The sequence below is a fragment of the Bos indicus x Bos taurus genome, chromosome 1 (assembly GCF_003369695.1).
Source record: "Bos indicus x Bos taurus breed Angus x Brahman F1 hybrid chromosome 1, Bos_hybrid_MaternalHap_v2.0, whole genome shotgun sequence".
NCBI lineage: Eukaryota > Metazoa > Chordata > Mammalia > Artiodactyla > Bovidae > Bos > Bos indicus x Bos taurus.
In genome coordinates this window covers 151,379,442-151,391,713 of record NC_040076.1, presented here as the reverse complement: position 1 = coordinate 151,391,713, position 12,272 = coordinate 151,379,442, and the positions used below count along the sequence as shown (strand labels likewise).

General features: G+C 41.8%; 1 protein-coding gene across 2 annotated transcripts in view; it reads left to right on the top strand.

Annotated features, from left to right (window-relative positions):
* Positions 1 to 6,325, top strand: part of LOC113896956 (collagen alpha-4(VI) chain-like) — a 140,225-nt gene extending 133,900 nt beyond the window's left edge. For both annotated transcript variants that reach the window (XM_027549124.1, XM_027549118.1), the window contains one exon: positions 5,738 to 6,325. In XM_027549124.1, coding sequence (XP_027404925.1) covers positions 5,738 to 5,913 — 176 coding nt within the window. In that variant the 3' untranslated portion in view covers positions 5,914 to 6,325. The remainder of the gene's footprint in view (positions 1 to 5,737) is intronic.
* Positions 6,326 to 12,272: the final 5,947 nt, after the last annotated feature.

Here is a 12,272-nt window from a genome sequence, read left to right as displayed (position 1 = left end):
TACTCCAGCTTTCTTTGCTTTCCATTTGCATGGAATATGTTTTTCCATCCTCTCTCTTTCCGTCATATGTGTCTTTAGGTCTGAAGTGGGTTTCTTGTAGACAGGATATATACGGGTCTTGTTTTTGTATTCATTCAGCCAGTTTGTGTCTTTTGGTTGGAGCATTTAATCCATTTACATTTAAAATAATTATTGAAATATACATTCCTATTGCCATTTTATTAATTGTTTGGGGTTTATTTTTGTAGATCTTTTTCTTCTCTTATATTTCTTGACTATGTAAGTCCCTTTAACATTTGTTGTAAAGCTGGTTTGGTGGTACTGAATTCTCTTAACTTTTGTTTATCTGAAAAACTTTTGATTTCTCCATCAATTTTGTTTGGGATCCTTGCTGGGTAGAGTAATCTTGATTGTAGATTTTTCCCTTTCAGTACTTTAAATATATCCTTTAATTCCCTTCTGGCCTGTGGAGTTTCTCCTGAAAGATCAGCTGTTAAACCTATGGGGTTTCCCTTGTAAGTGACTTGTTGCTTTTAATATTCTTTCTTTGTGTTTAATCTTTGTTAGTTTGATTAGAATGTGTCTTGGTGTGTTTATCTTTGGGTTTATCCTGTATGGGAGTCTTTGCCCTTCTTGGATTTAATTGACTATTTCCTTTTCCATCTTGGGGAAATTTTCAACTATAATCTCTTCAAAATTTTTCTCATACCCTTTCTTTTTCTCTTCTTCTTCTTCTGGGAACCCTATAATTCAAATGTTGTTGCATTTAATATTGTCCCAGAAGTTTCTGAGACTATCCTCAGTTCTTCTCTCATTTTACTTTATTCTGCTCTTCAGCAGTTATCTGCACCATTTTATATTCCAGCTCACTGATCCATGTTCTGCTTCATATATTCCATTATTGATTCCTTCTGGAGTATTTTTAATTTTAGTAGTTGTGTTGTTTGTCTCTGTATGTTTATTCTTTAATTTTTTTAGGTCTTTGTTAATTGATTCTTGCATTTTCTCCATTCTGTTTTCAAGGTTTTTGATCATCTTTACTATCATTATTCTCAATTATTTTTCAGGTAGTTTTCCTATTTCCTCCCCATTTATTTAGACTTCTATGTTTCTAGTTTGTTCCTTCATTTGTGCAGTATTTCTCTGCCTTTTCACTATTATTTTTTAGATTTACTGTGCTTGAAGTCTCCTTTTTCCTGGTTTCAAAGTTGAATTCTTTTTTCTCTTGGTTTCTGCCCTCCTAAGGTTGGTCCAGTGGTTTGTGTAAGCTTTATATAGGGTGAGATTTGTGCTGAGTTTTTTTTCCCCCTCTGATGGGGAGGGCTGAGTGAGGTGGTAATCCTGTCTGCTGATGATTGGGTTTGCATTTTTGTCTTGTTTATTGTTTGGATGAAGCATCCGCACAGGGTGCTACTGGTAGTTGGGTGATGCCAGGTCTTGAATTGAAGTGGTTTCCTTTGTGGGAGTTTTCACTATTTGATGTTCCCTAGGGTTAGGAGTTCTCTGGTAGTCTAGGGTCTTGGAGTCGGTGCTCCCACTCTGAAGGCTCCGGGCTTGATCTTGAGTTTTCCGTGGTTCTATATATTATTTTCTGGTATTCACGTACTCTTGTCTGCTCTCATCTGGTGTTCTGTAAGCACTTCGGTGTCTGAAGGTGTATTTCTGATGTATTTGTGGAGAGAGATGTACTCCATGTCCACCTACTCCTCTGCCATCTTGTTCAATCTTTGGTAGACTTTTTAATGATGGCCTTTTGACCAGTGTGAGGAGGCACCTGTAGTTTTGATTTGCATTTCAGAGACAACATCCTTATCTTTTCTTCCACTTTGGATCAGCCCTAGGCTCCTCTCTCTAGGTTCATTCTCATGGGGCACCCAGGTATTATGGAGTCTGAAGTTCATAGAACTTAAGGGACCCTCAGTAAAAAAAAGATAGAAAATTACTTAAGGACAAAAATAAATACTTATTTTGAAGAGGAGTATGCACATATGGGCCCTTTGTGCATAAGGGCCCTGAAGCTTAGGCTTCATTAATTTCATGGTAAATCCACAATGCCTTCCCCAAGTCTTGTCTTCAGACCTTGAAGCTGACTACACATACTACCGGGCAAGCTTTACTACCATGACTTCAACTATCCCCTCTGGATAAATGATTCCAAATCCATGTCTTGCATCTTTAACTCTGTTCTAAGCTGCAGACTAGTATGTTCAGCTGCCCTCCACACTGTATCACTGGAAATGCTGACAGTCATCTCACACAAATCCATTTAATCAGACCGGCCTTGCCTGCCCTTAGAACATTCTCTCCCTTTATTTCTGTACTGGAAGGAGCCATGCTGGCCCAGGAATGGAAAACTAAGCCCACATACCACCAGTCATTCTCCACTCACCACCGAATCCTCAGTTGGGAACCAGATATTGACATGGCTCCCTCCTCAGCATCCCTCGGACCTGCCCCCTTCTCTACATCTTCCCAAGATATCATCTACCATCCACCTCAAGTGTAATTGCAGTGTACTCTAATGGGTCTCCTTTCTTCCCATTTGTTCTTTCCCCAATTCCATTCTGAAGACCAACTCATTTTTTCCAAGATACAGATCTAGCCATGTGATGTCTCTTCCTCTGTGGTCCCCATTGTTATGAGACCATGTTCAGGTGCGTGGGTAAGGCACACAGGCTTCTACATGGTCCCAAGGGCCTCACTGGCCACCACTGCCCTGAATACACACCTTTTGTGCCACCGAAGTAACCCTTTTATCTTCTTCTTTACCCCGTGTCCTCATTCCATCTCTCCCATCACCTGCCTGTCTCTGCATCCTCTCCACAGTGTCCATCTGGACCATATCTGCTTGTCTTTTACTGCTCAGGCCCATATTATTTGAACTTAGAGCCCTCTTCAGTCCTAAGTACTGTTAAGCTCCCATGGCTTCCTGCATCTCAGGCCAAATTCTGCTACAGTTCTGGCCCCTTTTGCTGTATCTAGTTGTGAAGAATTAAATAAACATCCTTTCTCTTCTCAGCAACCAGGCTGATTTGGTATACTTTCAGTTTCAGTGGTATCTCCAGAGTACACAGGTCTATTCTGTGGTTTTCTCCTCCTGGTAGGACTGTTACAAGACGTACACTAGGACACAAAACCGACCTCGGCACAATTGCAGCTTCCCGGTCATTGCTGTCTGCAACCTTCCAGCGCTCTTCTGTCTCTCCTCCCATTTTTCTTTCCTTTCTTCCTGAATTTCATGGACTTGTTTCAGTAAAACTGACACCTGCTGCAGGGTTCTTCTGAAATGACAAAAGTTAATACTCATGGTGAAAATAGCACCAAATATAAAATTGGAAGCTATCAATAATTATGTGGGTGAAATGGCCCCTCATACTGTATCATACTGATAAAAAAAAAAAAAGAAAAAGAGGAGCCTGAGGCTTCCTGAGTGTTAGGTTACAAAGAACACCTAGAGATAATTAGTTCATTTACCTAGAGCTGCACCACACTATTTCCATTTTCATTTCAGTAATTTGCAATTGAATCAAAGGAAAAATGCAGTTCCTTGGTTGCAATAGCCACATTTCTAATGCCCAGCAGCCCCATGGGCAGTAGCTCCTGTATTGGATGGGGCAGATATAGAATGTTTCCCTCATAGCAGCAAGTTCTGCTGGGCAGTGCTACCCTAAGAAGTATAATCTAGAAGAAGCAACCCATGTTTGATTGCCTGGGAAATAGATGGGGAAACAGTGGAAACAGTGTCAGACTTTATTTTTCTGGGCTCCAAAATCACTGCAGATGGTGACTGCAGCCATGAAATTAAAAGATGCTTACTCCTTGGAAGGAAAGTTATGACCAACCTAGATAGCATATTCAAAAGCAGAGACATTACTTTGCCAACAAAGGTCCGTCTAGTCAAGGCTATGGTTTTTCCTGTGGTCATGTATGGATGTGAGAGTTGGACTGTGAAGAAGGCTGAGCGCCAAAGAATGGATGCTTTTGAACTGTGGTGTTGCAGAAGACTCTTGAGAGTCCCTTGGACTGAAGGAGATCAGCCCTGGGATTTCTTTGGAAGGAATGACGCTAAAGCTGAAAGTCCAGTACTTTGGCCACCTCATGCGAAGAGTTGACTCATTGGAAAAGACTCTGATGCTGGGAGGGATTGGGGGCAGGAGGAGAAGGGGACGACAGAGGATGAGATGGCTGGATGGCATCACTGACTCGATGGATGTGAGTCTGGGTGAACTCCGGGAGTTGGTGATGGACGAGGAGGCCTGGTGTGCTGTGATTCATGGGGTCGCAAAGAGTCAGACATGACTGAGTGACTGAACTGAACTGAAAGACAAGGGTGGATCGTCTAAAGACGAAAACCACAAAGGGTCACTGGGAGAAGTGTATGGTTTGTTCCGCTAGTGCTTGGCTTGTCTGTTTGGAATCAGCTTGTAATGGTAGAGGTTGGGACCAGCTGGTTGTTGAGCCCCAAGTCTATTTGTTGACCCTACAGAGCACAAAGGTCACCACTGGATTTTTTTTCTGTTGATCACCCCCACCCCCCTGTTTTTGGAGAAGCATTTTCTCTGGTTTATCCTGGGCACTTGCTACTTGCTCTGTTACACCCTCCATGGAGTCATGGAACAGGCTATTTCTGATGTGCTTATTTAAGGTAGAAGACAATTCCCATGAATATATCTCATTTGCTGGGATCCAGCACATCTGCTCACTCAGGGAAACTGATCTGTGCTGATTATACTAGTGGGAGGTGAGTAGGCAACTTCCCGGGAACAGACCATGAATTTCTTTCTGAAGACAACATCCTCTTTGTTTGGGAGTACTTGGAAGGCCAAGGGAAATTATTTGGAAGACACCATCATTCTGCGCTTATAAGACAAGAATATTTTCCTCCAGTATAGAGTGTGCCCAAGGAAATCTGTTCTCCCTAAAAGATAGAGGTTACAGACCTGGGAAAATTCATGTCTGGTTTAAAATTTAAAATAGGCATTCCAGATCTTGCTCTTGCAACGGGTGGATTCTCAATGCTATTTTCCAGGAACATTGTATTTTCCTTTTAATAGATAACTTCTTGGGTAAGTGTTAGGCTGAAGTAAATAATAAATTAGCTTGATTTGCTTAGGCCTTTAGAATCCTGGAACATTTGGGGATTAGGCAAGGGATTGAGAGATGGTTTGAAAAAAAAAGGGAAATAAGCATGATAAGCAAGTGAGGAGTTCTCTTGAATTTTGTCAAGTGCTTTTTCTTCATCCGTTGAGAAAATCATATGATTTTTACACTTCATTCTGCTAATGTGGTGATCATGTTTATTGATGTGTATATGTTGAACCATCCTTGCATCCCAGAGGTAAATCCCACTTGATCATGGTATACAATCCTTTTAATGTGCTGTTGAATTTGGTGTGCTAGCATTTAATTGAGAAAAGCTTTATTGATTCATTCACTCACTCATTTATACATTGTCTGGTATATCTGCCATATACTATACACTGTGCCAAATAATAGCTCTAATTGTATTACCCTTTTCACATATATTATGTGACACTTTATGACAAACTTGTAATGCGTTTTTTTTTTTTTTTTAAATATTGTCTTCATGGTTGAGGAAATTGAGGCTCATAGAGGGTAAGTTACCCTCAAGGTCACACAGCCAGTTGCCAGTTGTTAGTGAGGTTAGGATTCGTTTTTTAAGCTGTGAAGGTCTCACTCATGCAGGTCTCTCTTTTCTGCATTTGCTTTCTTGTAGATCCTTGTTCCCTGGCTCCAGTGAAAGGAGAGTGCCAGGATTATGTCCTGAAATGGTCCTATAATCAGAAGGAGCAGGCTTGCCGACAATTCTGGTATGGTGGCTGTGGGGGCAATGCCAACCGGTTCGAGACCAAGGAAGCGTGTGAAGCTCAATGTGTTCCAGTTTCCCTGTAGAGTCAGGAGGAGCCTCAGCACTGCTGCCTCTGTCTTAAAAACTCATGCAATGGAGATTACCTTTCCTGAGACAGAGCCGCACAGCTCAGAAGTGATGAAGCCCACACCACAACCTCAGAGTTGGACCCCTAAACTTGTGAAGTGTTTTCTGCCGGCGGGGGCTTGGGCCAGATGATTTGTGAAGGACTGCACTCTAGTAGTTTCAAAAAAAAAAAAAAAAGGAATTGAAACTTTCCTGAAAATTCTTTCAATGATTTAAAAACTGTGTAAAAAAGAAACTTGACATTACCTAAACTTTTTCTTGGCCTGGTAGCAAAAAGAAATTTTTCTTGACATTGTAAGTAAAACCTCATTTGGAAATGAGTTAAAACGATATCCTTTTTTATCATTAAGACAACATGGAAGCATTAGTTCGGGGGCGGGGGGGTGGGTGCTGAAAAAGGAATAGCTAATGTGAAATTTCATCCTTACTACCTAGTGTAGGAATAAAGACATTCTTGATTAAACCACATGGTGTGAGATGATATATGATACCACTCACTGTGCTCTGTGTTATACTGTGTGAAGTAGCAATAGAGGGAAAGGAAACAGCAGTGAGTTTGTGATGGGCTGGATCCATTGACATCAACTACAATGACTTTTCTCCACCAAAATTTGGGGAATAGGCAATTCAGGTGACCTTGTCAATACATATATGGGACGAAGGACCTAGGTTCACTCTGCAGAAGGAATTTTGCAATATGGTAGGATGACTGTGATATTTGCAAGATCTTCCTCCAACTCACAGCTCAGTTCTCCAGGCTCTGAACTTGGGTTCAGCTTCAGGGAAGAACCAAACTGCATGGAATTCTGGAGCATCATGTAATAGCTCAGGCTGCCATGACAAAACAGCATAGACTGGGTGGCTTAAGAACAGAAATTTATTTCTCACAGTTCTGGGGGCTGCAAGTTCGAGATCAAGGTGTTGGCTAATTGGTTCCTGGTGAGAGCTCTCTTTCTGGACTGCAGAACACTACCTTCTCAAAATGTCCTCAAATAACCTTTCTTCTCAGTGGAGAGAGAAACACAGTTCAGTTCAGCTGAGTTGCTCAGTTGTGTCCGACTCTTTGCGACCACATGGACTGCAGCACGCCAGGCTTCTCTGTCCATCACCAACTCCCGGAGCTTGCTCAAACTCATGTCCATTGAGTTGGTGATGCCATCCAACCATCTCATCCTCCTGCCTTCAGTCTTTCCCAGCATCAGGGTATTTTTAAGGAGTTAGTTCTTTGCACCAGGTGGCCAAACTATTAGAGTTTCAGCTTTAGCCTCAGTCCTTCCAATGAATATTCAGGACTGATTTCCTTTAGGATTGACTGGTTGGATCTCCTTGCTGTCCAAAAGACTCTCAAGTGTCTTTTCCAACACCATAGTTCAAAAGCATCAATTCTTCAGCACTCAGTTTTCTTTATGGTCCAACTCTCACATCCATACATGACTACTGGAAAAATCATAGCTTTGACTAGATGGACCTTTCTTGGCAAACTAATGTCTCTGCTTTTCAATATGCTGTCTAGATTGGTGATAACTTTCCTCCCAAGGAGCACACATATTTTAATTTCATGGCTGCAGCCACCATCTGCAGTGATTTTGGAGCCTCCCAAAATAAAGTCTGTCACTGTTTCCACTGTTTCCCCATATATTTGCCATGAAGTGATGGGACTGGATGCTATGATCTTAGTTTTCTGAACGTTGAGTTTTAAGCCAACTTTTTCACTCTCCACTTTCACTTTCATCAAGAGGCTGTTTAGTTCTTCACTTTTTGCCATAAGAGTGATGTCATCTGCATATCTGAAGTTATTGATATTTCTCTCAGCAATCTTGATTCCAGCTTGTGCTTCATCCAGCCTGGCATTTCGCATGATGTACTCTGCACAGAAGTTAAATAACCAGGGTGACAACATACAGCCTTGTTGAACTGCTTTCCCAATTTGGAACCAGTCCATGTCTGGTTCTAATTGTAGCTTCTTGACCCGCATACAATTTCTCAGGAGGCAGGTAAGGTAGTCTGGTATTCCCATCTCTTTAAGAAGTTTTCCTTTGTTGTGATCCACACAGTCAATAAAGCAGAAGTAGATGTTTTTCTGGAACTCTCTTGCTTTTTTGATGATCCAACAGATGTTGTCATTTTGATCTCTGGTCCCTCTGCCTTCTAAATCCAGCTTGAACGTCTGGATGTTCGTGGTTCGCATGCTATTGAAGCCTAGCTTGGAGAATTTTGAGCTTTACTTAGCTAGCATGTGAGATAAGTGCAAATGTGAGATAGTTTGAACATTCTTTGGCATTGCCTCTCTTGTCTAATTCTGTGGCCACTGCTGAGTTTTCCAAATTTTCAGGCATATTGAGTGCAACACTTTCACAGCATTATCTTTTAGGCTTTTAAACAGCTCAGCTGGAATTCCATCACCTCCACTAGCTTTGTTTGTAATGATGATTCCTAAGGCCCACTTGACTTTGGACTCCAGGATATCTGGCTCTAGGTGAGTGATCACACCATCATGGTTATCTGGGTTGTTAAGATCTTTTTTGTATAGTTCTTCTGTGTATTCTTACCACCTCTTCTAAATATATTCTGCTTCTGTTAGGTCCATACCATTCTTGCCTTGGGAACCCCATGAACAGTACGAAAAGGCAAAAAGATATGACACTGGAAGATGAACTTCCCTGTTGAGCAATATGCTACTGGAGAAGAGTGGAGAAATAGCACCAGAAAGCATGAAGAGACAGAGCCCAAAGCAAAAGCAATGCCTAGTTGTGGATGTGACTGGTGGTGGAAGTAAAGTCTGATGCTGTAAAGAACAATATAGCATAGGAACCTGGAAGGTTAGGTCCATAGATCCATGGAATGTAAGGTAAATTGGAAGTGGTCAGACAGAACATGGACCTTTTAGGAATCAGTGAACTACAATGGACTTAAATGGGTGAATTTAATTCAGATTACCATTATATCTACTACTCTGGGAAAGAATCCCTTAGAAGAAATGAAGTAGCCCTCATAGTCAACAAAAGAGTTCAAAATGCAGTACTTGGGTGCAATCTCATAAACAACAGAATGGTCTCTTTTTGATTCCAAGGCAAACCATTCAATATCACAGTATTCCAAGACTATGGCCCAACCACTAATGCTGAAGAAGCTAAATGGTTCTATAATGATCTACAAGACCTTCTAGAACTAACCCCACCCCCTCCTCAAAAAAAAAAAAAAAAAAAGATGTCCTTTTCATCCTAGGGGACTGGAATGCAAAAGTAGTAAGTTAAGAGATATTTGGAGTAACAGGCAAGTTTGGCCTTGGAGTACAAAATGAAGCAGGGCAAAAGTTAACAGAGTTTTACTAACAGAATGCACTGGTCATAGCAAGTATCCTCTTCCAAAAACAGAAGAGACAACTCCACATATGGACATCCCCAGATGGTCAATACTGAAATCAGATTGATTATGTTCTTTGCAGCCGAAGATGGAGAAGCTCTATCAGATCAGATCAGATCAGATCAGTCGCTCAGTCCTGTCCGACTCTTCGTGACCCCGTGAATTGCAGCACGCCAGGCCTCCTCGTCCATCACCAACTCCCGGAGTTCACTCAGACTCGCGTCGATCGAGTCAGTGATGCCATCCAGCCACCTCATCCTCTGTCGTCCCCTTCTCCTCCTGCCCCCAATCCCTCCCAGCATCAGAGTCTTTTCCAATGAGTCAACTCTTCGCATGAGGTGGCCAAAGTACTGGAGTTTCAGCTTTAGCATCATTCCTTCCAAAGAAATCCCAGGGCTGATCTCCTTCAGAATGGACTGGTTGGATCTCCTTGCAGTCCAAGGGACTCTCAAGAGTCTTCTCCAACACACTTCAAAAGCATCAGTTCTTTGGCGCTCAGCCTTCTTCACAGTCCAACTCTCACATCCATACATGACCACTGGAAAAACCATAGCCTTGACTAGACGAACCTTTGTTGGCTAAGTAATGTCTCTGCTTTTGAATATGCTATCTAGGTTGGTCATAACTTTTCTTCCATGGAGTAAGCGTCTTTTAATTTCATGGCTGCAGTCACCATCTGCAGTGATTTTGGAGCCCAGAAAAATAAAGTCTGACACTGTTTCCACTGTTTCCCCATCTATTTCCCATGAAGTGATGGGACCAGATGCCATGATCTTCTTTTTCTGAATGTTGAGCTTTAAGCCAACTTTTTCACTCTCCACTTTCACTTTCATCAAGAGGCTTTTGAGTTCCTCTTCACTTTCTGCCATAAGGGTGGTGTCATCTGCATATCTGAGGTTATTGATATTTCTCCCAGCAGTCTCGATTCCAGCTTGTGTTTATTCCAGTCCAGCATTTCTCATGATGTACTCTGCATGTAAGTTAAATAAACAGGGTGACAATATACAGCCTTGCTCTATACAGTCAGCAAAAACAAGACCAAGAAGTGACTTTGGCTCAGATCATGAACTGCTTATTGCCAAATTCAGACTTAAATTGAAGAAAATGGGGAAAACCAATGGACCATTCAGGTATGACCTAAATTAAATCCCTTGCAGTTATACAGTGGAGATGATGAATAGATTCAAGGGATTAGATCTGGTGGACAGAGTGCCTGAAGAACTATGGAGGACAACGGTTTGTAATACTGTACAGGAAGCAATGACCAAAACCATCCTAAAGAAAAAGAAATTCAAGAAGGCAAGTGGCTGTCTGAGGAGGCCTTACAAATAGCTGAGGAAAGAAGAGAAGCAAAAGGCAAGGGAGAAGGAGAAAGATATACCCGATTGAATGCAGAATATAGCAAGGAGAGATAAGAAGGCCTTCCTCAGTGATCAATGCAAAGAAATAGAGGAAAACAGTAGAATTGGAAAGACTAGAGATCTCTTCAAGAAAATTGGAGAATCAAGAATCAATGTGAAGATGGGCTCAATAAAGGACAGAAATGGTAAGGACCTAACAAGCAGAAGAGATTTAGACGAGGTGGAAGAATACACAGAAGAAGAACTATACAAAAATGGTCTTAATGACATGGATAAACAGAATGGTGTGGTCACTCACCTAAAGCCAGACATCCTGGAGTGTAAAGTCACGTGGGCCTTAGGAAGCACTACTATGAACAAAACTAGTAGAGGAGATGGAATTCCAGTTGAGCTATTTCAAATCCTAAAGATGATACTATTAAAGTGCTACACTCAGTAGGTCAGCCAATTGGAAAGCTCAGCAGTGTCCACAGGACTGGCAGAGGTCAGTGTTCAGTCCAGTTCCAAAGAAGTGCACGCAATACTGATATTCAAACTACCATACAGTTGTGCTCATTTCACATGCTAGCAAGGTTATGCTCAAAATCCTTCATGCTAGGCTTTGGCATTATATGAACCCAGAACTTCCAGATGTACAGGCAGGGTTTAGAAAAGGCAGAGGAACCAGAGATCAAATTGCCAACATTTGTTGGATCATAGAGAAAGCAAAGGAATTCCAGAAAAACATCTACTTCGACTTCATTGACTATGCTAGAGCCTTTGACTGTGTGGATCACAACAAACTGTGGAAAATTCTTAAAGTTGTGGGAGTATCAGAACATCTTACCTATTTCCTGAGAAACCTTTATGTGGGTCAAGAATCAACAGCTAGAACAGGACATGGAGCAACTGACTAGAAAAAATTGGGAAAGGAGTACGACAAGGCTGTATATTGTCACTCTGCTCATGTAACTTCTGTGCAGAGTGTGTGTGGGTGTGCATGCTAAGTCGCTTCAGTTGTGTCTGACTCTTTGCAACCCTATGGACTGTAGCCCACCAGGCTCCTCTGTTCATGGGATTCTCCAGGCAAGAATACTGGACTGGGTTGCCATTTCCTTCTCCAGGGGATCTTCCTGACCCAGGGATTAAACCTACATTTCTTACATTGCCTGCATTGGCAAGTGGGTTGTTTACCACTGGCGCCACTGGAAGCCTGTTCTGGAGTGTACAGAGTTGCAAAGAGTCAGACAGGACTTAGCCACTGAACAACAACAAAATCCCATAAGGATCAGGACCCCATTAAATGAGGATTATGGCCTCATTTAACCTTAATTACCTCCTAAAGTCATATCTCTAAGTACAAATGCAGTCACATTAAAGGTTAAGGCTTCAATATATGAATTTGGGAGGGGGGCACAAACATCTGGTCCGTAACAGATCACCAACAGCTGGGACCCAGAGTGGAGCTTGCTTTCTGGCAAGTTCCCAGTTCAGTAATGAAAGCAATGATTTCTAGAATCTCTTTGCTCCTTTCTTAGCCCATTGACATTGCAACGGGAGTGGGAACATGCTTGGTCATAGAAACATGAGAATTTTAATCTATTGTTATGACA